Consider the following 25,858-nt stretch of genomic DNA (forward strand, 5'->3'; position numbering starts at 1 on the left):
GAGCCGCCGTCCCTCCCGCCCCACCGCGCACCTGCTGGCGCTCACCTGCCGGGACGGGCGGGACCCACTTTGTACCCGCCCCGGCCCTCCCGGGGCCGGCGGGAAATGTAGTCCTCTTCCTCCTCCTCCTCCTTCTCCTCAGTTGAGGGAGCGCTTCCCGCTCCCCGCCCCCTTTGCGAGGGGTCCCGGGGGTAGAGCCGGAGAGCCCTCCCCGGCGGTGGCGGTGGTGGCGAGGGGCGGACTACAACTCCCGCCGTGCCCCGCGGTGCCGCCCGCCGGAAGGGCCGCCTCCCTCCAACTTCCTGAGGGCTGTGCTGGCCGCCGGGACCGGTGCGCGGGGGCGGCCGCCGATCCCTCGGGGCGGCGGGAGGGCGGTTTAACGGCCGTGCTGGGTGCGTTAACGGTTGTCGGCGGAGCCGGTGCGTGTGTGTGCTGCTGCCGGTTGGGCTGGGCCCGGCTCGGTTCCCCACCTCACCTCACCCCGCCCCGCTGAGGACGTGGCCGCTGGGCCACCTGCGCCGGGCCCCGGGCGGGGGTTGCCTGAGGGGAGAGAGCCGCCGCCTCGTCGTCTGCGTTGGCGCTTCGGCTGGGGAGCCGGCCCCTCAGGTGAGGGGGGCCGGGAGGGCGGCCTGTGCGCCGGGCCGGGTCGGGTCTCCGCCGCTGGAGCTGTGTTACCGGAGGGGAAGGGGCGGCCTGTCAGCCCGTCGCCCCCGCAGCAGCGGGGACGGTGCCGGGATGGAGGGGGGAGGCCCTGTGCCCCCCCTACGCGGCACCCCGCCGGGACAAGGGGGTGACGGGCCCTTTGCCCGTAGTGGGTGCCAGCTGTCGGGGCCTGCGTGGCTTTGGGGGTCTGCCTTTTTTTATTCTGTTTGGAGAGAGAGAGCATAAAAGAGCGTTGTTTTCCTTAAAAAAAAAAAAATATATATATATATATCTCATTTGTTTGCTTTGCACTTTGGAAGCCCCAGGAATGTTAATTCTGGTCTTTCCTGCCGGCTTTAGAGGACGTCAGGGTGGCGTTAAGGAAGTTTATTTTGAACTTAAGGTGTCTTATTTTGACCTGAAGTGAAGGGATAAGGGAGACTGCAGCAAGCTTAACAAAAGCTTATTCAAAATATCAGTCACCTGAAGGTAAATAGCGCTAAACAAGCAGACAAGGCACCCTAAAAGTTATCCTCTTCCTTTCTTAAAGGCTTGTGCTTCCCTGCCTTGAGTTCTGTGGTTTATCCTGCCTCCTAGTTTTTTCTCCACCTCCACTACAAACTTACTGCGGTATTCTCAGAATAATTAGGAGACTTAATTTGTAAGGATGAACTCCTAGTTGCTTACCTCCTAGTTGTTTACTTTTCTATTCTAGTGAGAATACCAGTTTTGAATATAAAAAGGACAGGAAGAAGAAAGAAAAAAAAAAAAAGGGGCTTTTCTATTCTAGGGAGAATACCAGTTTTAAATATAAAAAGGACAGGAAGAAGAAAGAAAAAAAAAAAAAGGGGCGGAAACAGAATCTTTCATAGTCATCTCTATGCTGTAAATAAGACAAAAGTGTCGTTCTGTGCCAGAAGGTCATCTTCTAGAAAGCTAGCAGACATTGAAAAAATCTGAGGAATAAATAATTTCAATAGTAAATGCTATTAAAAAAAGGGGGGATGGACTTTAAGGTCAAAACCAGGTCTTAGCTTTAAAAAGACTTGGTATCTTGGACAAACAAGATCTATATTTGCATATGTTGACATGAAGCGGGTAGTAAATCTCGTGCTTGGGGCTGTGAACTGATTACCCGAGGAAGGAACTTTTCCCACAGCATTGCACAACTGGCCGTGTTTTGCTTTCCTCAGGAGAGCTCTGTTATCTGCTGTTGCCTGGTGGGAGGGGAAGGAGAGGCAGGGATGGAGAATGAGCTCGTGTTGGACAGATGGAGCGCATGGTTGGCATGCCTGTAAGGATCATGGTGCTGGGAAATTGGAGCACTTCAGGTTCCTTTCTCTTCTTCATGCAGCTTGTGTCAGGGACAGTCCTGAGCAGTTTTACTGCTGCGTGAAAGGGGGTAGCACCATGTGATGCTTGTGTGGTTGCCAAGTTTTCACTCACTGATATTGAGGCGTGGTCTGGGACCTTAGGTGGATGTAGTTTGGGTTCCTTTCTCTTCTTCGTGCAGCTTGTGTCAGGGACAGTCCTGAGCGGTATTACTGCTGCGTGAAAGGGGGTAGCACCACGTGACGCTTGTGTGGTTGCCAAGTTTTCATTCACTGATAATTGAGACGTGGTCTGGGACCTTAGGTGGATGTAGTTTCAAGACTGCTTGCAAAGATGCCTCTTCCAGTCTACCCCTTGCCTTCCCACAGCTCCTATTGTAGGGGATGTTTTTTTCTCTCAGTGTGAACCCAAGCAGCCTAAAAGCATGTCCCTACAAGAAGGTACTGATGGACCTGGGTGGGCTGTCCTAGCTGGAGGAATGGCAGTGTGGCTCAGCTGCCAGCTCAGATCTTGTATAGCCTTGCTGCATTTGTCCTGGATGAAACAGAGGCATTCAGGTGTGGTCTAGGATAAACATGACTCCAGTGTCTCAACGGTGTAATAGCTGGGTCCCTATTACTCAGAAGATCTCCATGCCATACTGTGTTTTGGAGGTCAGTTGTGGCCCCAGTTTCTGTAATGGTTAACGTATTCGGTAGTAGCTGGCATCTGTTTGTTGGTCAGGTATGCATCGTCACTGAGAGAACAGGAAAGGAAGAATTCTTACAGTGAAAGCTGTCCTGAGGAAACCTTTAAAAGTTATTAGTAGGAAGCAGAAATCTCTGTGAAATATAGGCTTTTCAGCAGCAGAAATTTGGATAAGAGAGAGTCTGGGCAATGACTTCTAATTTCTCCAATTGAGGTTATGAAGTTGAACTTGAAAAATCTTCTGTCAGATTTACAAATCATTATGAAAAGCATTCATGGATACAAAAGAACACAAAGACATTATGTTATCTCTTTATTTCAGCTCCGAAATTTTGATTCTTTTGGGGGAACAGGGGTGGTGGGTTATTTTACCTCTCCTCAGCATTCAAAATGTGTGAGGTTGAATATCTTCTGAAAATGGAGTTCCCACCAACTGATTTGTCTACTTGTCTTAAGCCAGCTAGCGTGACCAGAGTCACGTTCTGCCTTCAGAATATGCAGCATATCTTTCTCTGCACTGTGCCCTGAGTTGCACAGATGCAAATGTTTGTGTAGCTGCTTTGTGAGCTGTGGCAGGGAAATCTGGCTAAAAAATATCTCTGCCAAGAAAACAGAAGGGAAGCGTGGAGAGAGATCCACCACCTCACTGCCCAGCAGGGTTGTTTCCTGGATTCGGTTTGCAGAAATGGCCCCTCAACCACACCAACGCAGGTGAGGCAGTGGAGTAGTGTGGCATGAGCCAGCACTAAGAAACTGGGTGTCTGTCGTAACCTTTCCTCAGTACTGTAATATCTGGTATCTAGAAGTTTAGGCAGATGTCACCCATGCCCTACAGGTAGGGACAGGAAAGCATGACTTGCCACATGCTGTACTAATGAGTTAGTGACAGATGGAGCTATAATGTAGGGCTTAAGGATGAATAGGGAGGGAGGCTGGCTGTTGGATTTCAGCACTGTCCTCACAGTTACTTTCCTTTTTCCAGCTTTGCTTTCCATTCTTTCAACAACATCTTGAAGAGGCAGTGAGATCCAAAACCATTCCCCACCAGTAGCCAAGTGCTGCTCTCTTGAATTAACCATCAGTCTATGGCCAGCCAAGCTGCAGTGGAAAGTTAGCATATTTGTGACCAGTCTGTAGCGCACTGAGTACGTAAAAGGTGCAGGATGGTCTGTAACATGGGAAGGCTGGAAGTTGGTACATCCTGGGCAAATGCCTTTGGTAGTGGGCACTGAAGAGGCATCTGCTAGGAGCGGAATGAAAAAGAAGTGGGTTGGAGGGATAACCACAAGGGTACTGGGAGAATGTGAGTAAAAAGACATTTCTGGACATAGAAGGTGTCAAGGAATGTACAGGTGATGAGAAGGGTAGTGATGTGAAACAAATTGGGAAGGAATGGCATGGAGTTGCTGAATTCCAGCTGTTTGGGGAAACACATATGTACTTTATACATGTGTTGCAATTAAAATATGTTTTGTTTTCTCCTCCCTTCCCACCTTCTTCTGTTTAAGTGAGAAGAAAAATGACCTAAGCACCGTCCAGCCTTTGTGGCCAAGGGCACGAGCGGAGGTAGGGTGGCCAGGAGGATGGCTTTGCCTGGAAGCTTACGGAGGCAGCCTGCGAACAGAGGCCTTGTGTCCCATTGCACCCACCATCATATTGTTGTGTTCCTGCTGACCTTCTTCAGGTAGGTTGAGGGTATCCCTGGACAGAGAGGGGTTCATCTCGCTGAATTTAGGGGGGTGAGGGCATGTCTGAAGAAGGAGAATGAAGGTAGGGAAATAGACTTAACCTTTGGCTGTGAGCCTTGAAAACAAACTTTGAAGCTAGTTGTACCAACCGGTCTGGGAGTCATGCAGGCGTGGAGCTGAGTGTGCTCTGCCCCTGGGGAATCCAGCCACAAACAGGGCTTGCACTGAAGGTGAGGCTGACTCTGCTAAGCAGCCTGTTGCAGAAGGTTGAGCGTGGGTGGGTGTGGGGAGGAGCTAGCTGAAATGAGGAAGGAAGCAAACCCTAATGCTCAGAACTCTTTTAATACCTGTTCTGACTGATGGGACATGCTGGCATTGCTTCTGGAGTCCTCTTCTCTTCCAAAAGTGCTGTTTGCAGAGGCTGGACAGCCTCTAGAACAGAAAGGTCACTGCTTCAGATCTGAAGGTCTGCAAGACTTGTTTGTTGAAAGCTTGTCTGTTACACCAGCTGACAACAGCTGGAATATCATCCTGCCTCTCCTTTCAAACTTTGCCTCGCTGACATCCTTTGGTCTTCACAGCAATACTGTTACTGCCACTGATACCCAGTCTGGCAGAGCACTTGTAATGGTGGTTAGCCACATGAGTGCCTCTTCTCTTTTCTCTTTATTGATACCTAATTGCTGTTGCACAAGCACTTTGTCTTTTGAAAATAAAAGAGGAGGTCCTTTCCAGTCGAGACTCTATTTCACACCTCCCCACTAAAATCACTGTGTCTGCCCATAATTTGGGGGTTCTCACTGCCTAATATGTCCAAAACTGTCAGTCTTCTGTTACACTGCCAGCTTAGCATGTATCTGAGTCCAACCCTTTCCCACTTGACCCCTGGAGAAGATTTGGCTAACCTGTCCTCCTGTGTTTTCTGGCAGTTATTCCCTGCTCCATGCTTCCAGAAAGACATTCAGTAATGTCAAAGTCAGCATTTCCAGCCAATGGACTCCCTCCTGCCTAAACAGCACAGCCCCTGAGCTCCGGCCATATGAGGTAAGGACCCAGAGGGTAGGCAAGTGCAATGGGTGGCTTCCAGTATGCTGAGCTGGTAGTGCTGGAGAGGCCCCTTTAAGTGTCTGTCAGGGACACTTCTCAGAATGTGAGTTGGAGCTTCAGGTGTCTGAATTGTGGTTTTCTGGCCCATCAGGTGATGGTGAAATCTTTCCTAGTGGTCCTCAGAGACAAACTTCTCAAGAAGTTACAGTATTCTAGTGGAAACTGGGATGCCGGCAGAGTCTCTCTAGTAGCCAGCACTGTGGAGGTGGGGGAGGAGGAGGAAAGAGGGAACCTACCTCTGAAGTATCAGAGGCAATAAATCAGAGCAGTTAATGGGGTTACAGAGATCCCTGTAAAACCCTGGCTGTGTCTTTCTCTGTGGCAGTCCTGTTAAAAGGGTAGCCAAAGTAGGAGAGAGGAAAGCTATCTGAAAGTGCTAGCTGCTTATCCTAAATTGATACTGAAGAATGACATTTTTATCTTGCATCTAAAAGGTCTGGTATCTGAAAGTGCTGAACATCCAGTCCCTCTTGGTTGTAAAATCCTAGCTTCAGTGAAAGCTGTAGGAGTTTTGGCAGTGTTTGCTTGGAGAAAAGGAAGTTGTATATTGCTTGCCCTCACAAATGGCAATGCCAGGACTACCTGCTGGCTCCTACCTGTAGTCCTTTTAAGGGGTATCCTTGTTTTTAGCAGTACTTTGTCCCAATGCTTTTGAGAAGTGGAAAATACCTTACATTAATAGTTTGGTCGCAGGCCATGACATCTGTTAGAGCAGAGTTCCAAGTCAGTTGCCTGGTTGTTGTCTGCATTAGGAATTATCAGTTATTTGAATGTTTGACTGAGGAATGACTGACTTTTTGTGGTAAGTCAAAACAGTAAATTGAGCCTGTAATGTATTCAGGAGTTTATAGTATGGCAAAAAAAAAAAGTGGTATCTCAGAGGTGCTACAATGAACTACACTGTGTTTATATTTAGTTCCTTGACTGACATTCAAACAACTAGTATATTTTGGAAGCTGTTTTGATTGTAGATATTTTTTTTTTTAATATAGATGATTTAATTTATGCTGGCTGTTTAGGCATCAAAGGCTGTCAAAATGGTCCTTTTGGTATCAATTTAGGTTATGTCAGTTAAGGGTAAACTGTGTTTTGGGAAATTGATAGGACAGATTAAGGACATGAACAGAGAAGTCACTTACATGCTATATCCTTGTAACTACAATTTTATACTTAAAATATTTTTTTTAAAGTATAACAAAATATTTTGCAATTATTTTGTGAGTAGGCCATAGTATGATTTTATTAGTAAGATGATTTAGATCTATACTTTTCAGCCTTTAAAGATTTGTGAGTCCTGTGGAGGTTATTTAATGAATTTAAGCCTAATGACAAAAGATTTGATTCGCTTATCCTTCTAAGACTCTTAATAGCTAGGGGACCTCCAGGGATCTCTGGTTAAAAGTTGAAATCTGCTGATGTAAGTAGCTATTGGTGGCCTCAAGTGGCACAAAGTGTTTTTCAAGTGATCTGTTAGTTTTCTTGGACATGAGACTTAAGCAGAAACTGTGTCAATAGGCCTTACCAATGTTACATCTCTTAAACTAAGTGGATGTGTAATTAATGTTGTCAGTACAGGGTATTCCTCTGGAGGGGCAGAATCAAACTAAAACTGCTGATATTTGAGTTAGACACATCCATAGGTCAGGTTTGGATTGGGTTTATGTGCTTGTTTTTCTAATGGGGGCATGGTGGGGAGGGAAGAAAACTTTGTCTTGATTAACTTTATTCATTCTTCAAGTCATCCTCAAAGCTTTCTATTTTCAGCTAATGTCACTAATCTTAGTTTAGAGACAACTGAGTTTTTTTTCCTTTTTTTTTTTGATCATACTGAAAATACAGTGAAACTCAGGGTAAACACAATATTAGTGACTGGAGCTCACTGTAAATGGTTTCCAACCAGTCTATTTCTTCCCCTTGTTCCTTTTCTGTTCTTTCTTTTCTGTTTGTGGTCTGTCATTTCCTATTATGGTTGCTGCCACAAATACTTTAAGAGAATTATTCATTTAGTGAAGACAGCAAGATAAGTTCAGACGAGACACTACACATAAAACAGAATATGCCTTTATTGTATTATTCATTAAGATGCTCATCAGTATTTCTGTGACAGAAGCTGTCTTAAGAGTTGCATGCTTTTTAGAAGTAGGGTTTGTTTTGCCAGTCATTTGTCTTGATCCAGGTGGAATGAGCATTTCTCACTTCTGTTTTGTTAGCTTGCCCTGTAGAAATGAAACAAAGTGGCAGTGAACATTTTCTGCAGTAGACGATGCTGGAATTGTTCTTGATTTGATAGTTAAAGTGTTGGAGGAATAGGATGTTGCTGGGGCAAGATGCTATTCTTCTCTGGAACTGGTATTTCCATTGAAAAAGAGTAGAATGAGCTATGCCTTTCCCTGTTTACCTGTTAAAATTTTCTCTCTGTAGCTCTGGAACAGTAGCCATTTATTTCCAAATGCAGAAGAAGCAACTCTCTTCTTGGGGACACTGGACACTATCTTTTTGTTTTCGTATGCTGTGGTGAGTAAAACTAACTCAAAGCTGCTAAGCTTTGGTTGAATCTTTTTGGGATGGTCACACCCATGTTTAGAAGGGATGAACAGGATCTTCTTCTTGGACTTGCCTAGCACTAATGCAGTAAAAAAAGCTTAGTTCAGGAGCAGATGTTTTTCCTTCAATTTCTATTAGTTCTGCCCATGCCTGTCACCCATGTGAAGATGCTTGTTAACAAATGCAAGAGAAGTACTGTCACTTCAGAACTTCTCACGTGCCTGTCACCAGGGGGTGGGAGGGCTAGCTCTATCTCTGCAAGAGTTCTCAGCTGAATCTTTTAAAAATAAGAAATTTAATGAACAACTATGAGCACGGTTTCTTTAGTGGTGGAAGAGGTGGTTAGAATCAAACTGTATAACAACAACGTTTGGATCTGCTTGACCCTTCTACCTCATTTTAGTTCTTGCAAATAACAGATGCAAATCTTGTAGCTTTATTTAACGCTGTGTTTTGTTCTTAGGGTCTCTTTGTCAGCGGCATAGTTGGGGATCGCCTGAATTTACGCTGGGTTTTGTCTTTTGGCATGTGTTCCTCTGCTCTGGTGGTAAGTGGGAACATACTGGTGTGATTTTGAAATCTCTCTTAGGGTTTCTAGGTAGGGTTTTACTTGAGGGGAGAAGAGGCTCTGTTTTAGTGTGAATCTGCCCTTGAGCTGCACCTCAGTGGTCTCAAAGCCTCTGTGGAGTACTTTGTCCTGGATGCACTTACTGCATTGTCTAAAGCATAGAGCTACACTAGATGACTCACCTCTTCCTGAAATATCTATTTATGGACACTGTGTCAGAAGGAAATTCCAAAGTCTGAAGCACTGTCTAGAGACTTGATGAACAGCCTTTGTACAAGATTGGCGTATTTGGACCCTTTGGGACTATTTTGTATTATAATTGTTCTCCCAGCCCACATATGTTGTCATCAAGGCTTTCGCTTCCAAACGCAACCTTTGCTGTCTTCCTTAAATGACATGCTAACAATACTAAGCATTCATTTACTTATTTTGTAATTGCTGGGCGGGCATCTGTCAAAAAAGGAATGTCCGCTTAAAACAAAAGGGTTCTTCAGGTTCAAGCCACTGCAGATAAATGTGAATCAGTTTTATCTCATTGTGGTTTTTTGGTTATTAAAGTAGTGTTAAAATGTGTGGAGTGCTTTTGATTTACCCAGCGGCTACAAACCCCACTATAGCCTATTGCGTTCTGCAAACACATGACCACAAACATGCATCAAGCACAGTGTGCCACAAATTGTGTTTATTTTGGCTAGTTTGGGTTAGGGCTCTTAGTAATTTGAGACCTGGCTGTAGTATTTATGTTAAATTTTGCTAAGATAAACGACTGCTGAGGGGTTTGTGTTTGCACAGTCTTGTGGATTTGGGATGTCAGTACAATAGCAGATCAAGAGGCTACTGTATTTTTAGCGTTGTTACTGAAAGCATTTGTCTCTTTCTTTTCCTCTCCTGTTACAACCGTGCTGTTTACAAAGATGAAAGTCTTTTGGAGTGGAAATGCCGTGACAGCACATTTGTCTCTGGAGCTGTTTGTCCTCTGGAGTCAGTGCTGTGGTGGCTCGGCAGAGGGTGCTGTCAGCTCTGAGCTGTTCCCTAAACAATGCCAGGCTTGCCTCTGGCTGGACCCTGTGGGGAACCTTCCCCCTGAAATGTTATTTCTTTTTTAGGGCCCTATTCCTGCCTGGCTTTTGGCAGTAACCTCAGGGTTTCCCCTCTGTTGTGTTTTGTGGTGGTTTTTTTTCCCTTTCTCTCTAGGTATTCTTTTTTGGCACACTGACAGAATGGTTACATTTCTACAACAAGTGGTTCTACTGCTGTCTCTGGGTTGTGAATGGCTTGCTGCAGTCCACTGGTTGGCCCTGTGTGGTTGCAGTCATGGGCAATTGGTTTGGAAAAGCTGGGTAAGTTGAGTTTTCTGCAGTGACTCATTTATCTGAGCTGCTGAGTAGCAGATTGAGCTGAAAGCCTTAAACTAAAGAGGCCAACTGTTAGGTCAGAATTAAAGTTATATGGGATGAAATATGCCTTACTTGTTAATATTCTCGCTCATATTGCTTTTTTTGCTTGGTGTGAACACAGTTGTGTATGTTAAAGGCACAGGCTCAAACTTCAGAAGTCCCGTAGGGCAAAGTGGCTGAACTTGACTTGTAGTGCCACTGGAAAACTTGTTTCTGTTTACTAACGAGAAACTGAATGGAAACTGACTCATTGTAGGTTCAACTCTGCCACTTTGGGGTATTGCTGATGAGCTCTGGACATAGTTTGTAACCCTGTTGTTGCCAGCTCACCTCTGCTGTAACACAGGTGTTTCAGAATAGAACATTCCTCGTTTATCTGTTTCATACCCCCAAGTTACTTTGTGTTTTAAGTGACCTTTGAGTCTCTTTGAAGTGGACTGGAAGAATGCTGTAACTTTATTAAGTTAAAGTTCACTCAAATGTTGTGTCTTTGTCTTGCTCCTGACACTCAAATGTTGTGTCTTTGTCTTGCTCCTACCGTCACTTTTCCCCGCATTGCCTTTTTCAAAATTTCTTCCTGTTCTGCAGGAGAGGTTTTGTGTTTGGACTCTGGAGTGCCTGTGCTTCTGTGGGAAATATCCTCGGGGCGTTCCTTGCCTCCTGCGTTCTCAGATACGGCTATGAGGTAGGTATTGCTGTCTGGCTTCTAGCTGTGACTGCATGTCTGATTGGGCTATGGGAGACTAGTTTCTTATCCTGTCTCTGAGAGATAACAGGCTCAGAGTGTCCAGTTTCATTGTCCTGAATTCTGTGGTAGCAAGCAGTAGGCAAAATAGAAAGGGTATTCTGTTCCTGACCCTGCCAAGTCGGGAGAAGCGAGCCTGAGACTTCTCTCTAAATGGGACTGATGTTATTGAAGAGCCCTAGTGTCACAGTATACCCTCTTCTGATTTCAGTGGCCTAAAGTGATCTTCAGAGTCATCCATCACAGGTTCTTAGTTAACTGAAGTCATCGTGGCTGAATAGCGGTGAGGTTCTGGCAGGCAGGGAGGTGTAGCTTCTGGAACTGGGAAGAGGCCAGGCACACGCTACGTTGCTGTAACGCAGCAAGCAGGCAGCTAAATACAGGGAATCTAAGTGAACCAGCACATCTTGCAGCGCATGATCTACGAGGGCAGGCTCACAGGGCTGAGGTTGTCACTCTGCAGATGAGGAGGCTTACAATACTAAATAGCAGCCTTCCAAAGCCTGTGAGAAGATTGCTGAGAAATCAGAGTTAGACTCTTCCCTTGGCTGCGTGGTGAGACAGCTAAAAAGCAGCGGGTATAAAGTGAAGCAGGGACAATTCCAACTGAATGTTTGGAAAACTATTTCCCTATTAAGTTAGGTAAGCATTGGAACAAGAAGCCAGAGCCTGGAGGATCTATCTTTGGAGAATTTCAAGACCGTTTAAGTTAGGTAAGCATTGGAAGAAGAAGTCAGAGCCTGGAGGATCTATCTTTGGAGAATTTCAAGACCTGATAGAACAAAGCCCTGAGCAACCTGGTCTGAATTTGGTGTTTGACCCTTCTTTGAGCAGTCCTTTCCAATATGTCTGGATCTGTGGTTGTGTTGAGTGAGCTCCTTCCTCACTGCTGTCACCTCAGTGCACTAAAACAGCTGTTTGAATGTGGTCTTTCAGCCTAGATGGAACCAAGTCTGTTCAGGAGATGCAGAGTTTTATGGATGTAGTCTGGGTTGCTGTAGCTGTGTTTACTCTCGGACAAGCTTGGAATGTAAAGAAACCCTTGTTAGTCAGGGAAGTCTATGTGACTGAAAGTGTTTAAAAAAATATATTTTTTTATTTATTTATCTGCAGTATGCTTTCTTGGTGACCGCCTCAGTACAGTTTGCTGGAGGAGTCATTGTCTTCTTTGGGCTCCTGACGTCACCGAAGGAAGTGGGTAAGTAGAAGATGACTGTAGTATTTCAGTCCTTTCACGGAAAGCAGATCTGCAGCTTTTCACATAGTACTAAAAGTACTGCTCATTCTGACAGCACTTACCCTCAGGGCTTTTATAAAATGGTGTTGCACTTCATTCTATGGTGCAAATGCTTTACTTGCCAAGACCACAGTAACTGCCACTGTGCATCATATGTATAGATATATAGATATGTATAAACACCCTGGCTCTATCATCTCCATTAGGATGTGCCTAGTCAGTTTTTCTTCACCTGGAAAATTGGTTTTTTTTTTAAAGAAACAGTAGGCAAACTGATAAATGGCTATTGTAGGAGAAAACTATGGCAAGCGTTAACTATGCAGTGGGAGGGGAAAGTACTTTTTGTCTGTGGGTCTACTCCTGCAGCCAGTTAAATAGCTCTTAGTTTGGATACAGTCCTTCTCTGAGAAGATGATAGGCAAGCCAAAGTGTAACGGAAAAACAAAAGAACTTTTGGGCTTTGACAGGGCCATGGAGGAGGCTTCCCAGGTTCCTGCAAAGGCTATAAAGTTGGTAGCACTAAAGCTACCATAAAGAGTGCTCGTAAGAGCACTCAGCAGCCCAGAAAGCACAGTGCAGTTCCTAGGGTTTCTGTTTCAGTGGAGGTGTTAACAGGCAGCAGCTGTCTGAGCAGTTGCTGGTGCACTCAGCCTCCGTGCTCAAGGGAAGCTATACCCAGGAACCAGGTCTAAGGATCCCAACCACTAAAGGAGGGGGAAATGCACTAATTTGTTGCGTCTTCCAACTAATGGCCAGACACTCAGAACAGACAAAGGCGACGCCAGGATCAGACAGAATACTTTCAAGAGCACTAGAAGACAAAGGGTAGAAACTGGCGACACTGCAGAACACCATCTAGAAGAGTTTCTAAGCCAAAGGAGGATGGAGGTATGGGAGAGCAAGGGAATTGCCAGAAGGGAGAATTGCTTAAAAGAAGCGAGTGTAGCTTTAGAGTGGGGAGAGGGTGAACAGGCTGTGGTCTGTTTTTCCTGTTGCATATCCCTTATAAAACTTAGGCCTCCCCGAGCTTGGAGCAGATGAAGACGACAGTGTGGAGGAAGATGCCAACAGACCTTTAATGGGCGATGATGATGCAGATGATGATGACCGGAATTACTCTATTCAAGCAACTGACACTGATAACCAGCCAAAGGCCATTGGCTTTTTCCAGGCTTGTTGCCTTCCAGGTGTAGTACTGGTGAGGACACAGATTCTTGTTATTAAACATAAAGCTGACTGTTTTGTGTTGTCAGCATTTGTTGACATCATTGTTATGTTGACCGTGTGTTGTAGTTGTTGACATCTGACTTCTTATGCTGTCAAAACCTTGGGGTTGGGGCTGTTATCCTTGTGTGCACGGGTTATAATACTGTCTGGGTATGTGGTTGCATGTTGCTCTTCCCATCGGACTCCTGCTTCGTTTAGTTTATTTAATGAGCCAACTATAGGCAGCAGAGATCCTGCCCTTTTTGCTGCTGAATTTAGAAGGGAGGCCATGAGCAAAGGTGGCTATAGGATGCTTTCTTGCTACGTTGCCATGAGGAATGGGATTCTCACTGCTAACTGAGCATCACACAGAACACTGTAGCGCTGGCATTGGGGTTTGGTTTTGTTTTGTTTTTTTATTAGTTGCCTTAAAGCAGAAAACTGGCCTGAAAAACCTTAATCAGCATGATGTAACGGGTGGCAAAGTAGGTGTGTGTTTTTATAAACAGCTGGAAGCGAGGCCTGGTGATGCAGTTTCGACATATCCTTGTCCTGTGTCTTGCAAGAGAGCTTGTACTTCTGCATCAGGAGCATTGCCCAATTCATGGACTTGGTTCAGCTGAAAAATTGACCTGCTGTTAAAAAATAGTGTTAACATTCTGTGTCAGTGGGCTGTGTGGCCCTGTAATATTAGAACCAGTACAAGAAAAGGGGCAGGGTGGCTGCCTCAATAATACAGTGTGAACTGTCTGGATTTGATCATGAAGCAGAGCTTCTGAATGGACAGTATTGTCAGATACTTTTACTGAGTAAGGAAGTTGGTGGCTGTGATTAAGGCAACACAAAATCTAGAAGGGATGGGTGGATCGTCAGTGTAGAGTGCTGGACAGCCACATTTCTGTTGTTAAGACTGTGGTTGAGGAATGGCAAAAGAAAACATACCCATCTTGAGTTCTTTCCTAATATGGCTAAATGCTGTATAAACTATGGGTTGATTTTGTTGGTGCTAAGAACGGGCTGATGTACAAAGAACCTGTAGGCAAAATTTCTTGGTGGCTGCCTCAGTTGATGTGTGACTTTTCATTGGCCAGAACATAAGGAGGTACTATGGAACTGATGTTGTTATTTCTCTACTTGGGATTTTGAGGACATGTTCTGTGTATTAACCCTGCAACATGAACACCTCTGAGTCTGTGAGTTTTATCTGATGTTAGATCAGTGTCCACCAAACCAGGACATTATGTGAGACACCAAATACTGAGAGAACCTCCAGAGCCTTAGGAGAAGAGCAAACAACCTCAGGTTGTGCCAGGGAAAGTTTAGATTGGATATTAGGAAAAATTTCTTCACTGAAAGGATTATCAAGCATTGGAACAGGCTGCCCAGGGAAGTGGTGTAATTGTCATCCCTGGAGGTATTTAAAAGATGGATAGACGAGGTGCTGGGTGACATGATTTAGTGTTTGTCAGTGTTAGGTTGATGGTTGGACTGGGTGATCTGAAGGGTCCCTTCCAACCTAGACAATTCTATGATTCTAAGATTTTATGATGACTTTTTTGACATATTTTTTCTGTAGTTCCTCTCTTCTCCTGATGAGTGATATGGTGGAAGAGTTTTAGTACAGACAGCTTTCCCCTGAGCCTCTGGAAATTCAATGTTTAATCACTCAGACAATCTGGTAGACTGTTTCTAAGGATGTTGCAATAAATACATAGTGCAAAGCTCTGTACAGTGCACTTTTCTCAGCCAGAAGCAGAGTAATTCTATCAAACATCCCCATGTCTTGCATATATGGTGGAGATTACCTTGTGTCCTCTAAGAGTGAAAAAGCAGTAATAATAAGCTTAAAAAGGATATATTTATTAAAATAACATAAATTCAGAAGAAATAAAGGAGTTTAATATATAAAAAGATCTGCTTTTTGAAATTCAGAGACAAGTGTGTACATACAGATGTACAGAGCCTCAAAAACTCTGATTCTAGCAGGTTGTTTTTTCTGTGTTCATCCTTGTTTACCTCTTCAAATATGAGTTCCTTTCACTGCCGTGTCAGTGTGTATCTGGAGGCCTTACTGAAATAGTGTGCCTTATCCCTCTGCATGCTGGGCCAGCAATCCCAGGGAACAAATCTTTGTCACACCCATGAAAGCTCTAAAGAGGGAGATCTCCTGCAGCTAGCTGAGGAGAACTTGAGCTCAGCAGCCAAAAGCAGGAGGTTGTCTCAGCTGTTGGGTTTGGAAGCACGCGCTTAGCTTTGGCCAAACCTTTCATCTTGTGTCCCGGAATACGTGCCTGGGGATTATGACCAAAGCTTTCTCTTCTGGTGCTGTAAGCAGATGAGCCTTCTGAGCAGCAAAAGATAGCACAGAGGAACTACTTCATATAACTTTTCTCAGCATGATGCACAGATGACTAAATCTCAAGCTTGTTTCATGTCACATGGTTGGCTCCCTTCTCTTAAGAAGTTGAATTAAATTTCCTTCATTTTTTGAAGCCTGGTGTCATTTCCTCTCAAGACTACACTGAAAGTGTTTTAACCCGTTGCATTCAGTGGAAAGAAAATAACTTTCTTGACGGTGATTTTTGTATTCCTGGGTCCCTTTGATGTTCAGCATTAAGCTTTGATAATGCTGCTTTCTTATTTGAAATGCAGAAGCACTTCCACCTGAAAGCTTTAGCTGGATACAGAGCTTTATGGGAAGAAGCAGAAATGCTGTTTGCATTTCTCAAGCACTTACTGCTTGCTGGCCCTCTCTTCATTCCAGTATTCTTTGGCCTATGCCTGCTTGAAACTGGTGAATTACTCCTTCTTCTTCTGGCTGCCCTTCTACCTCAGCAACAACTTTGGATGGAAAGAAGCAGAAGCTGACCAGCTCTCGATCTGGTATGATGTGGGAGGAATCGTAGGTGAGTGAACAAGTGAATGACATCTTCCTGCAGTTCCCCTGCTAGGATTTGAAAATGAAAGACTGTGAATGTGGTTCAGAGCAGTCATGTTCAGTGGCATCTAGGTGTTTACTGAATACATGAAAAATCTAGTTATGTATGTGGCTGCTTGGCTGGTTTTTTCTTTTGCCTAAACCACAGAGTGAGCCCCCTGAAAAGTTTGCATATAATTTAAAGGGCACTATTGTATTCTTGGACATTACCCCCGGTGGGCATTTTTCTTTACTCAGTAGGACTTCTTGAAAAGTGCTGTGTACAGAACAGTATCCCTGTTGCTTGCTGCTTCTTTTCTAACAGGTACCTTTGAGGGAGAGTTTAGATCTGGACTTTAGATCTGGGTTTGGTACTGTCCCTTTTGTCCCGTATTTTTAAGAATAGACTCAGCGCAGATCTCAGCAGAGCAGCACTGTGTTATGTTCAGAAATAAAATGTAACTGCAGTTGTTTCTGCTGGCTGCAAAATCTGACCCTGTTCCTCCAGAATAAAGAACATATTGTATATGTGTTTAGACTTCCACTCTCCTGTGCTCAGTTTCTTGCTTTATTACCTTGTCCAGTTAGCTTTCCTAGAATAGACATTCTTGTATTGGTCTGTTCAGGGTCAGGTTTTTTTGCCTCTTTAGCCTTTTCTGTGTTAGGGTTTCTCAACATTCTGTTTTTTTGCCAGCAGTGCAGTTCCTATAGAGCTAACAATGATACATAAGGTGATTTTTATCAGCTATTGGCATTTGTAGCAATTAGTTGCATCTACTGTAAGTAGGTGAGACAGCAGGGAGTGCGAGGCCCCTGTGTGCTAATGCTTTCCCTGTGGAGAACAACTGCCTTTTCCTGCACTTTCTGTGCAGCCGTAATGTTAGGCTTGCTTGCATCCAGACTTGTGCTGATCTTAGAGCTGTGATGGTCCTATAGGGGAAGGAGAAGGAAAGCAGGAGCACTGGCTAGTTGTGTGCCAGAAAAAAGAAAAGTAGTAATTCCTGGGAAAGCAGTATGAGTAGTTTTCCATGCTCTACCTGAGCCACTTCAGTTTGCTGTTTTCTCTGAATCCGGGGCAGAAAGGGCAGGAGACTTGATTTTCAGGATTTTGGGCAAAATGCATATTGATGAGAAGGCAAGAGGCCATTGCAGTCAGTGAAGTGAGTTTTGTTCAAGGTGTTAGCATTGGACAATGCTTTCTTTTTTGACAGTGATTTCTTTCTTTGCAGGTGGGACTATCCAAGGCTTGATTTCTGATGTGTTACAGAAGAGAGCCCCAGTGCTAGCAATTAGCCTGCTCTTTGCTGTAGGCTCTCTTTTTGGATACAGCCGTGAGTATGCTTTTGCTGCCCGGTGATAAGAAGTTCCTTTAGCACTTCTTAGGGAGAACCAGAGCACAGCCTGTTCTAATTACGTTGGCTGGTCTTGAAATTGTTTCTGGATCAGGATGGTGCTTTTTGGTGTATTTTGCCTGAAGCGTGGCACTGCACAGAAAGAAACTGTTCTCTGGTTAATGAGGTGGAAAAGAATTAGCCCTGTACCAGTGAGTTATAGTACTGATCCTTCCCCAGTGTCAGTGATATTTTTGGCATTGACATCAACACCACAACTGGCAGAGCACAAAATCTCAGGTCCATCCCTATAGTAAGAGGAAAGAGGATCTGGGGACAGATCTGTGGTGGAGTATATATACACTACAAAGAGGCAGAAGCTCTGAGACTTCACTTATGCTTCTGTAAGTAGTGAAATTTAGAGTTTCTGCCTCTTTTATAATAGATACAGTTCTCACTGATTAGTTATTGAAAGGGCTCTGTCAGGAAAACTGAGTAGGAGGCAGGTAGATCTCAGTTCTGTGAAACATCTATGAGGCTCTTCTAAGGGTAACAGTTTTGTGTCTTTGGGCATGGTGTCCTGTGGTACCAGAGTGCTTTAACTCACTGGGATGTCATTTCATTCCTCCGTGTCTTCCTCCAAAATGGGGTGGTGATACAGACTGGCTTTTATAGAGCACTTTGAGATCTGCAGACAGAAATTGCTGCCAGAGCTGGACATGAAGAGCAAAGTGTGCCTTTCAGGATCATGGTGGCTTACTCAGATGGTCTGACTGAGGTCAAGAAGGTTTAATCATGAAATAGCAACGATTGGGTTTGGTGGAGTTTGCTGGAGTTTTGTAGGCTCTTGTTCTCACTCATTACTTTTGAAAGTGAATTGGAAGCTGACAAAGTTTGAAGTTTGTACTAGGTAGCAGAGCAGCCAGGGGTCCAGGTGCCTTGTGCTTAATTCAACATGCGCTACTGTCCAGCCAGATACAGAAGATTCAGGCAATGCCAAGCTACTTCAGTATGATGATTTCCCTCAGCCAAACCAGGAAGCCTTTTTATGTGCATAGTGTGTTGCACTTTAGAGTAATAATGACCTAAGTATATGTGAAGAGGGCCCCAACTTGTCTTACGCATGGGAACTTGACCATGTGCGGGTCGTAAGTAGAAGTGGTGAGGAAAGAATTTGGGTGATGCCTGTGATGCCAAGGAAAATGATGTCTGAAAAAATCCTGAGGGGCTGCAGTGGAAAAACAGCTGCACATAGACATTACGCTGCTGTTCCTGGAAGGGCGTGCAGGACCTGTAGGTGCACAAACATGGCTTCGTGTCCTGGTTTGACACTTTGTAAGAAGGGATTAGGATATGAGCTTTTGCATTTTTTTACTTCATTGTGCAACATTGTTTAGGCAGTTGCTGGATTACTGCCTCCAGATCTAATCTCTGTATTTTAGAAAAGATTTTGGGAACTTCAGAATGAGTGGAAGGAGTGATTAAAGTGCTTCATGGTAGGAGAGTTTGAGTTGAGTCTACCGTCCCCAGAGAGACAGAGGGAGGATTCTCTTACTATTCAAATGGGCTTTTAAGGAGAGGCATAACAAGGGCTGGAGCCCAGAGTCAGGCAAATCTGGTATCAAAATAGGACACAACATTTTAATAGCAAAGGTAACTTTTCTACTGTAAAGTGCAGTCAGGAAACTTCTGGGTCTCTGAAGCGTTTAGTCTCTAAATGCCTTTGCAGTAAAACTAATCTCTGTAGAAGTCTCTAGTCAAATAGAAGTTACTGTTGTCGCTATGTAGTTAATTGAACAGACAGTTCAAACTGGATGTTTGCATGCCCCGGAGAGGTTGTGGAGTCTCCTTCTCTGGAGATATTCAAAACCTGGCTGGATGTGTTCCTGTCCAACTTGCTCTGGGTGAACCTGCTTTGGCAGGTGGGTTGGACTAGATGATCGCCCAAGGTCATTCCAACCCCTACCATCCTGTGATTCTTCCTGATCCTAAATAAGTGGATTTCTCAAGTTCATTTATTTACAATCATCTGTTCTTTCTCTTGCAGGTTCTCCAAACAGCAAGCCTATCAATGCTGTGATCATGGCAATTACAGGTATCTTATCAAATGCCTCTGTTACGCTAGTAGACATATATGTATCTATGTTGCAGAAAGATCAGTAACACCAACCTCAGGTGGTGGTAATGCATTTGGGTGTGCTGCCATCTCTGCTGGTTTTGCAGAAAGTGAAAGCTGAGGCCCAATTTCTGTTATTTTTGGAATACAGCTGTAGGAAAACTGCCTTAGAGAGGGAGGAATAGAATATAGACTGTATAGAATAATGGTTTGGAACTAAAGGGGTCTGCCTTGGCTCAGTATGATGGGGATGGGTTTATGCCAAAATACTTAGCAATGATCTGGTATCTGAGGAAGTGTATGTTTGGCAAAGTCATGAGCTGCAGCTTAAACTTGAGGGTGTTTGTCTGTCAGAACCCCAGATGCCCTGTGTACTGTGGGAGATCACAAGCTTTGTGTGCTACGAGACATACTATGCTGTGTTATGGAATTAAGATTAGCCTGCATGAATAGAGCCTTTCTTTTCAAACACTCCTACTTCAGAACTCTCTGTCCTGTTGCATTTTTTCCCCTTCCACCTCCTTTGCCAATCCCTGGGGACTGAGGTGGTAGCATGGGGGTATACTACTATTCCAAAGTAGAAATGTGTCTAAATCTGCCTTGTGTTGAGGGTTGGTATATGGATGCTGTTCAAAAGAAGCTTTCTGTATTCAGTTTGGTGTGTCCTGACTCCTCTTGCAGAGTGTGGCACAGCTAATGTCCTGGTTTACCTCCTTCACCAATCCCTGGGGACTGAGGCGGTAGCATGGGGGTATACTGCTATTCCAAAGTAGAAATGTGTCTAAATCTGCCTTGTGTTGAGGGTTGGTATATGGATGCTGTTCAAAAGAAGCTTTCTGTATTCAGTTTGGTGTGTCCTGACTCCTCTTGCAGAGTGTGGCACAGCTAATGTCCTGGTTTGAGTCAAAACCACAACAGCTAATTATCTCATTTTTTTATGTTAGATGAAAATGTGCTTGTTGGCAATTTCTGTATGCTTCCCCCAGGTACCAAGGTGTGCCATGACCCTCTGCTTCAGCTGTGAGGGTACACTTCTAACTACAATTACTCTGTGACCGCTGTCCCTAGACCTAAGCCTTTCCCTGAGTTTTGCATGGTAGAAAAATCTGTGTTTTGAAGACATTCTGTTGAGAATCTATCCTCCTCATGCTAGTTTTGCACCAAGGCTGTTTTCTTGATATTTCCAGGATTTTTCATCGGAGGCCCTTCTAACATGATCAGTTCTGCAATTTCTGCTGACCTGGGGCGCCAGGATCTGGTGAGAGGCAGCAGTGAGGCTCTGGCAACAGTCACAGGAATCGTGGATGGAACTGGCAGTATTGGTGCTGCGGTGGGCCAGGTGAGGCTACCACAGGAAAATAGAGGTCTGAGGAAGGAGGCAAAGAGTCTGTTGTGGTTAGAGATGATATTTCATTCCTCAATCCAAAGTTACATGGAGAGAGAGAGAGAAAGGGTTTTGTTGTTTTTAAAAGAATTATTTATTCAAGAAGCAACCAAGGGAACATATGCATTTTAAGCTTCCAGTGGAAGCGATTTAATTAAGAGCTAAGCTAACTATTTATAGTATTAATGTTATGGCACTCTCATAATTTAAACAAATTTTAGACCCTTTCATATCCTAAAGTCCAAAAAGCAAGTAAATTTAGCTTCACAAAGAGTAAAAATAAAACGTTTTGAAGTTTGGGATTTTTTGTTCAAAGGTAATAGCAAAACATATCAAAAAAGAAATCACTTACAGAAAAGTTTATCAAGTAGAATTAGAATACCTATTATGAATGTTACAGTGTTTATAAAGTAATGTAAAATTTGCTCTTATTTGTGGTTCCCCTTTTTATCTCTGGATGTCTTTTACACCTTGTAAATCCAGCACCACTTGCTTCGATAGTCCTTACAGTACGCTGCCAGAGGTCTGAAGACTAGACTGTTGCAGAAAAGGAAGCTGACAGTGTACCCACTGGGGACATTCTTTCTTCTCAAATACAAGCTTTAACTATGTGGGAGAACAGAGTGGTGCTTTGGGGAGGGGAGGATTTAGTAGAAAGGTTGGAGCCAGTTCTATTCCAGGCATCCTCTAGAGCTGGTAAAATACCCAGGATGCAGGCAAGACATAAAACTTTCTTTTCTGGAAGGGGATTTGGGTTTGTGCTTGCCCTTGATTGCCTGATAAATACAATAATTCAGTGTCTGTTTTGTAGGAAAGATGCTGCTTATCTCCTTTAAATATGGAAAATCACGAGTGCTTTGTGGATGCCTTAAAGTGCACTGTTTACGCTCAATGTTCTTACATTGACTACAGTGTTTCTGTCTTCCCACACACATACCATTCAAACTTGCGTCATCATAAAAATTGGGTCTTTAGTTCTGAAAAATTCCACCTGCCTCCCATGCTAACGTTGCATTTATTTCAATGGAGACAACCATGATGTCATTCTGGGGGTGTGTGAATCACACCAAATGCACAATGAACATGTTAGAAATTCAGATCTTGGTTTGTGCTAATAAAACCAGTAGTGGGCATATTAGAAGAAGGGAGGCCCTTGTGCAGCATCTGAATATAAATCTGTTAGTAGGGAATACATTTTCTTTTGTAGCCTGTGTAGTCCTGTTGAGCCAGGACACAGTTCAGAACAGACTGTAGTCTCAAGTGTCTTGCCTACGATGAAGGGTTAAGTAGTTAGTGGTTGCACAGCTCTTGTAAATGGGTCCCTTGTAATTTATAACCCATTCTAGAGCTTTTAGTTCTTCTGAGAGTACTTACATCCACTTATGTCCCAGTGTTCTGTGCAAAAACCTTGTATTCAGCGGAGTCAATTTGTCACCCTTTGAAACTGTAGTTCTGTTCTCTCTTTTCTGCTGCTGTGAATTACTGTAAAGCTTCAGGATAGTATCTCTGCTTTGCTGAGACTGTGGGTTTTAGACAGAAAGGCTGCTGTCCTGAGTCATCTCTTCTGACAGGAAAAGATCAGCTGGAAGGTTTTGTGATCAGCTCTGTATGGAGTGTTAACAGCCCACAAATTCTAGAAAATGAAAGCGTGATGCCTGAAAGTCATGCCTGTCTTCCTGGTTTGAATAATTTTTTCCCCCCTTTCTTTTTAGTATCTAGTGTCTTTGATCCAGGAGAACCTGGGATGGATGTGGGTTTTCTATTTCTTTATTCTAATGGTAAGAAATCACCTTTCTCAAATTTTTTTTTGTCAAAGTTCAACTTGCAACATAGCAAGTTTTTGTGAGAACCTGAAACTTGTGGTTTAGACATGTAATCTGTTTCTGCAGCAGCTGCCAACTCTGTCAAAGTTCAACTTGCAATAGCAAGTTTTTGTGAGAACCTGAAATTTGTGGTTTAGACACGTAATCTGTTTCTGCAGCAGCTGCCAACTCTGGTGCCATTCTCAAAGTTGTCTGTAGTGTGCCTTTGCTTTGGGGTGTCTAAATCAACTGGATTCATTTTGGATCCTTTAAAGTCACGTTGCCCAACAGGATCTGAGATTGTGGCAGAGGCACAAAAATACTTGCCTTAAAATACCTGTGCGTGTTTCGTAAAGCTCATACCAGCTGACTGAGTTCCAAGGCAGGACTTTTTCCTCCTTCATCTCCATGATAGTTAGTAGGTAGTTCCTAGTATTTTCAGGGAGCTGAAAATACAGGTTAAGCTGCTTGTTTGTTAGCCCTTGAAGATTAGTGGAAGGAGTGATGAGGCTCTTGAAACTAAAATGAAGATGCCTTGCCCTGGTATACCCGTGGGGGAGAAGACCATTCAGGTGCCCTGATCTCCTCAGCATTGATGCAGAGGTGAATACTGTACAATTCACCCATTCTTCCCTGCTGGAAGTGCCAGGAATTGTCTTTGCATTTGTGCTGACTAGGGAAAAGGCCACTTTGGTAAGCAGCAGAGGTGGCTGAGAGGAAGGCAGTTGAGGAGGTGAAGAGCTCATCTTCTTTATGAAAAGAAGATGATGTCAGCTGAAATTGTATGAGCAGCCTCAGTCCTTCCATCTGCTGTGTCACTTCTATTACCCTGTGACTTTCTGGGGAGGCCTTGAAAGGGCAGGGTGGCTGCAGCTATGGTTGCTCTCTGCTGATTGTCCTGGATGTGCTTCTTTTCACAGACGAGTTCAACAATCCTGTTCATTTCACCATTAATAGTGAGGGAGATCAAATTGCTTCTGCATGAGCGGCGCCTGCGAATGCTGGCTGAGTGACTCCTGCTTGCCTCTGGAAGGACTGTTGTACGGACCTGACAGCTGGAACACTAATCAAAATCCTGGGAGACTTGTTTCTTACATCCTCCAGGTTTGGACTAACTCAAAATAGCTCTGCAAGACTTGATGGACCTGCCTTTGTGAGCTCAACAGTGAAGTACCAAATACCCGTCCTGAAACCACCCGCACCATGGAGCTGCTGATCTAAGCTAGACAATCCACGAGGCCTGGCTGGGATTGTCCTGGCCTACCAGACTCTTCCATGTCAGCAGCCCCACTAGGGTCTTCTGCTGGGTGGGCTCACTGCTATACCCTTTCTTATTTATTTCTGGATGTCCTGACCAAAGGTCAACTGTTTAAAACTGATGGTGGAGAGGCTCTCTTCCAATGAATTTTGATGCTCTGTTGTGCCAGTGAAGTCATACAGTGCATTTCATGGGTAGTCTAAGTTTACGATCGCTTTAGCTTTTAGAAAGGGCAAAATTATTTGGAACTCACTCTGTCCAGTTGTTTAAAAAATACTGTTGTTAAATCTGTACACAGACGGACCTCTGCTATCCATAGCTATTAACTGTCATGTAGTCCAGTAGATCCACATGGAGAAGTTACCTCCATATTTGTTTTTAGCATTTTGTAATAATAATATTATTACTAATCTCTGGGAAATGAGATTTCAGTTTTTAACTATTTAAGCAGACAAATAGTGTGCAATACTTTGCTGTGATCTCTGAGGATAAGCCTTAATAGATCCTTTGTGTCTAAAGGATCCTTGAATGGCTTTGGGGATCACTAATGGGACACAAATACTTTCACTACTGCTTTGTTATTTGAATTCTAATCAGTACTGACCAAAATGGGACTGTCGGGTGACCCTCTGAAGGCAGCTGGTGTCACTGATTTCATACTCATTGGGCAATTGCTCATCTCCAGCAAAGGAGAACCAGAACGGAATTAAAGGAATTTAAGGGACTTGGCTGCTCTTGGGCACAGGCTTCCCAAAAGGGATTGCAGGATACTCATGGAATAGCACCAAGGAGCAAGTGCTGTTCCCCTCCCCAGTGCTCCTCTGCCTTGAGCTGCGGAGGGGACCTCAAACTCTAGGGTTTAAGAGCTTGAGTTGTATGTTTAAGAGCTTGAGTTGTATCTTGAAGAGAAAGGTAGATGGGAGTCAGCACTAAAGAGCATGTGACTGCACTGAGTGTGGTGGTGTCTGAGTATTCTGCAGTGCTGCGGTAAGCAGGGTGACCGACCAGCATCTCTGACATTTGTTGGTGATGTTAATGGGGTCGCCGAGTAACTTCTCAACAGATTGTTTTCTGCTTATGCCTTGAGATGTTCCGTTGCAATAGGCATCTGTTAACCAGCAGACTTTCTGATCAAACACTCAATCGAACTAGTCAGTGATGCCTGGATGGGGTGGGGGGCAGGAGTATTCTGGGAACTGAAAATTTGAAACTTTTTAAATGGGAAAAGTTGCCTTTTTAAAATGTACAGTGATTTTATTTTATTTTTTAAATTTATGAATGTCAATTTTTAGTCACGTGTTGATTGTAACGAGTGGGACATTATTAGTGCCTTACAGTTCTACTGTATCGAACGGTTACTTGGCGACTGCTGCTTCTGCACTGACAGCTCTGTGCACATCTTTGCTTACTGTGAAACTCAGTTGCTCCATTTTATACTTCTTTTTTTTTTTGAGATTCTCTTTCTTTCTTTCTTGGTGGAGGTGATTCTTGCCTTTTTTGCTAACCCTCGAAAAATGTCAGTGCTTGGGAAAGCGGTGCCATTAAGCTGATGATGGACCTGAATCCTGTTCTTGTCTCTTCTCATTCCCATTCCAATTTTTGCCTGTATAATTAGAGCAGGAGACTGAGAATCTATCATCCTGCTCTCAGAATTATGCCCTGGGGTGAGTGTTCACATCCCAAGTTACTCATTAGCCCATGTGCAAATAGAATCAAAACTCCCTGAAATTTAGTTCTAAAATTGATGGCGGCACCGCTTGCCCCAGCCACCATGTCTGAGAATCTGTGGTTTCAAATTCCAACCTGGATGAGCTTTTTTGGCCAGGCTGTCTGGGCGCTCGATAAGCTTCTGAAGAAAGGTGGGGTGGGAAAGGGACAGTGTGCGGGGCCCGGGGGG

The 25,858-nt window shown here is 44.1% G+C and overlaps 2 protein-coding genes across 3 annotated transcripts in view; one reads left to right on the top strand and one right to left on the bottom strand.

Annotated features, from left to right (window-relative positions):
- The window catches only part of RAB19 (RAB19, member RAS oncogene family), a 7,031-nt gene extending 6,897 nt beyond the window's left edge, over positions 1–134 (bottom strand). Inside the window, exon 1 of the mRNA XM_014937274.1 lies at positions 46–134. The gene's annotated coding sequence lies outside the window, so the exon portion shown is untranslated. The remainder of the gene's footprint in view (positions 1–45) is intronic.
- A 171-nt stretch (positions 135–305) lies between these two features.
- On the top strand, positions 306–25,643 carry SLC37A3 (solute carrier family 37, member 3). 2 transcript variants are annotated; one of them, XM_014937480.1, is made up of 15 exons: positions 306–392; positions 4,170–4,345; positions 5,279–5,393; positions 7,878–7,970; positions 8,464–8,547; positions 9,763–9,908; positions 10,554–10,650; positions 11,824–11,908; positions 12,964–13,145; positions 15,918–16,059; positions 17,300–17,401; positions 19,449–19,496; positions 20,705–20,856; positions 22,614–22,679; positions 23,624–25,643. In XM_014937480.1, the coding sequence occupies exons 2-15, from the start codon at positions 4,245–4,247 to the stop codon at positions 23,714–23,716; spliced, it is 1,506 nt and encodes a 501-aa protein (XP_014792966.1). In that variant the 5' UTR covers positions 306–392; positions 4,170–4,244; the 3' UTR covers positions 23,717–25,643. The 2 variants fall into 2 exon arrangements, with proteins under 2 accessions (XP_014792966.1, XP_014792965.1); XM_014937479.1 differs by having other exon boundaries at positions 309–606.
- The last annotated feature ends 215 nt before the right edge of the window (positions 25,644–25,858 follow it).

Source organism: Calidris pugnax, unplaced genomic scaffold (assembly GCF_001431845.1).
Source record: "Calidris pugnax isolate Ruff unplaced genomic scaffold, ASM143184v1 scaffold1, whole genome shotgun sequence".
NCBI classification, from domain to species: domain Eukaryota; kingdom Metazoa; phylum Chordata; class Aves; order Charadriiformes; family Scolopacidae; genus Calidris; species Calidris pugnax.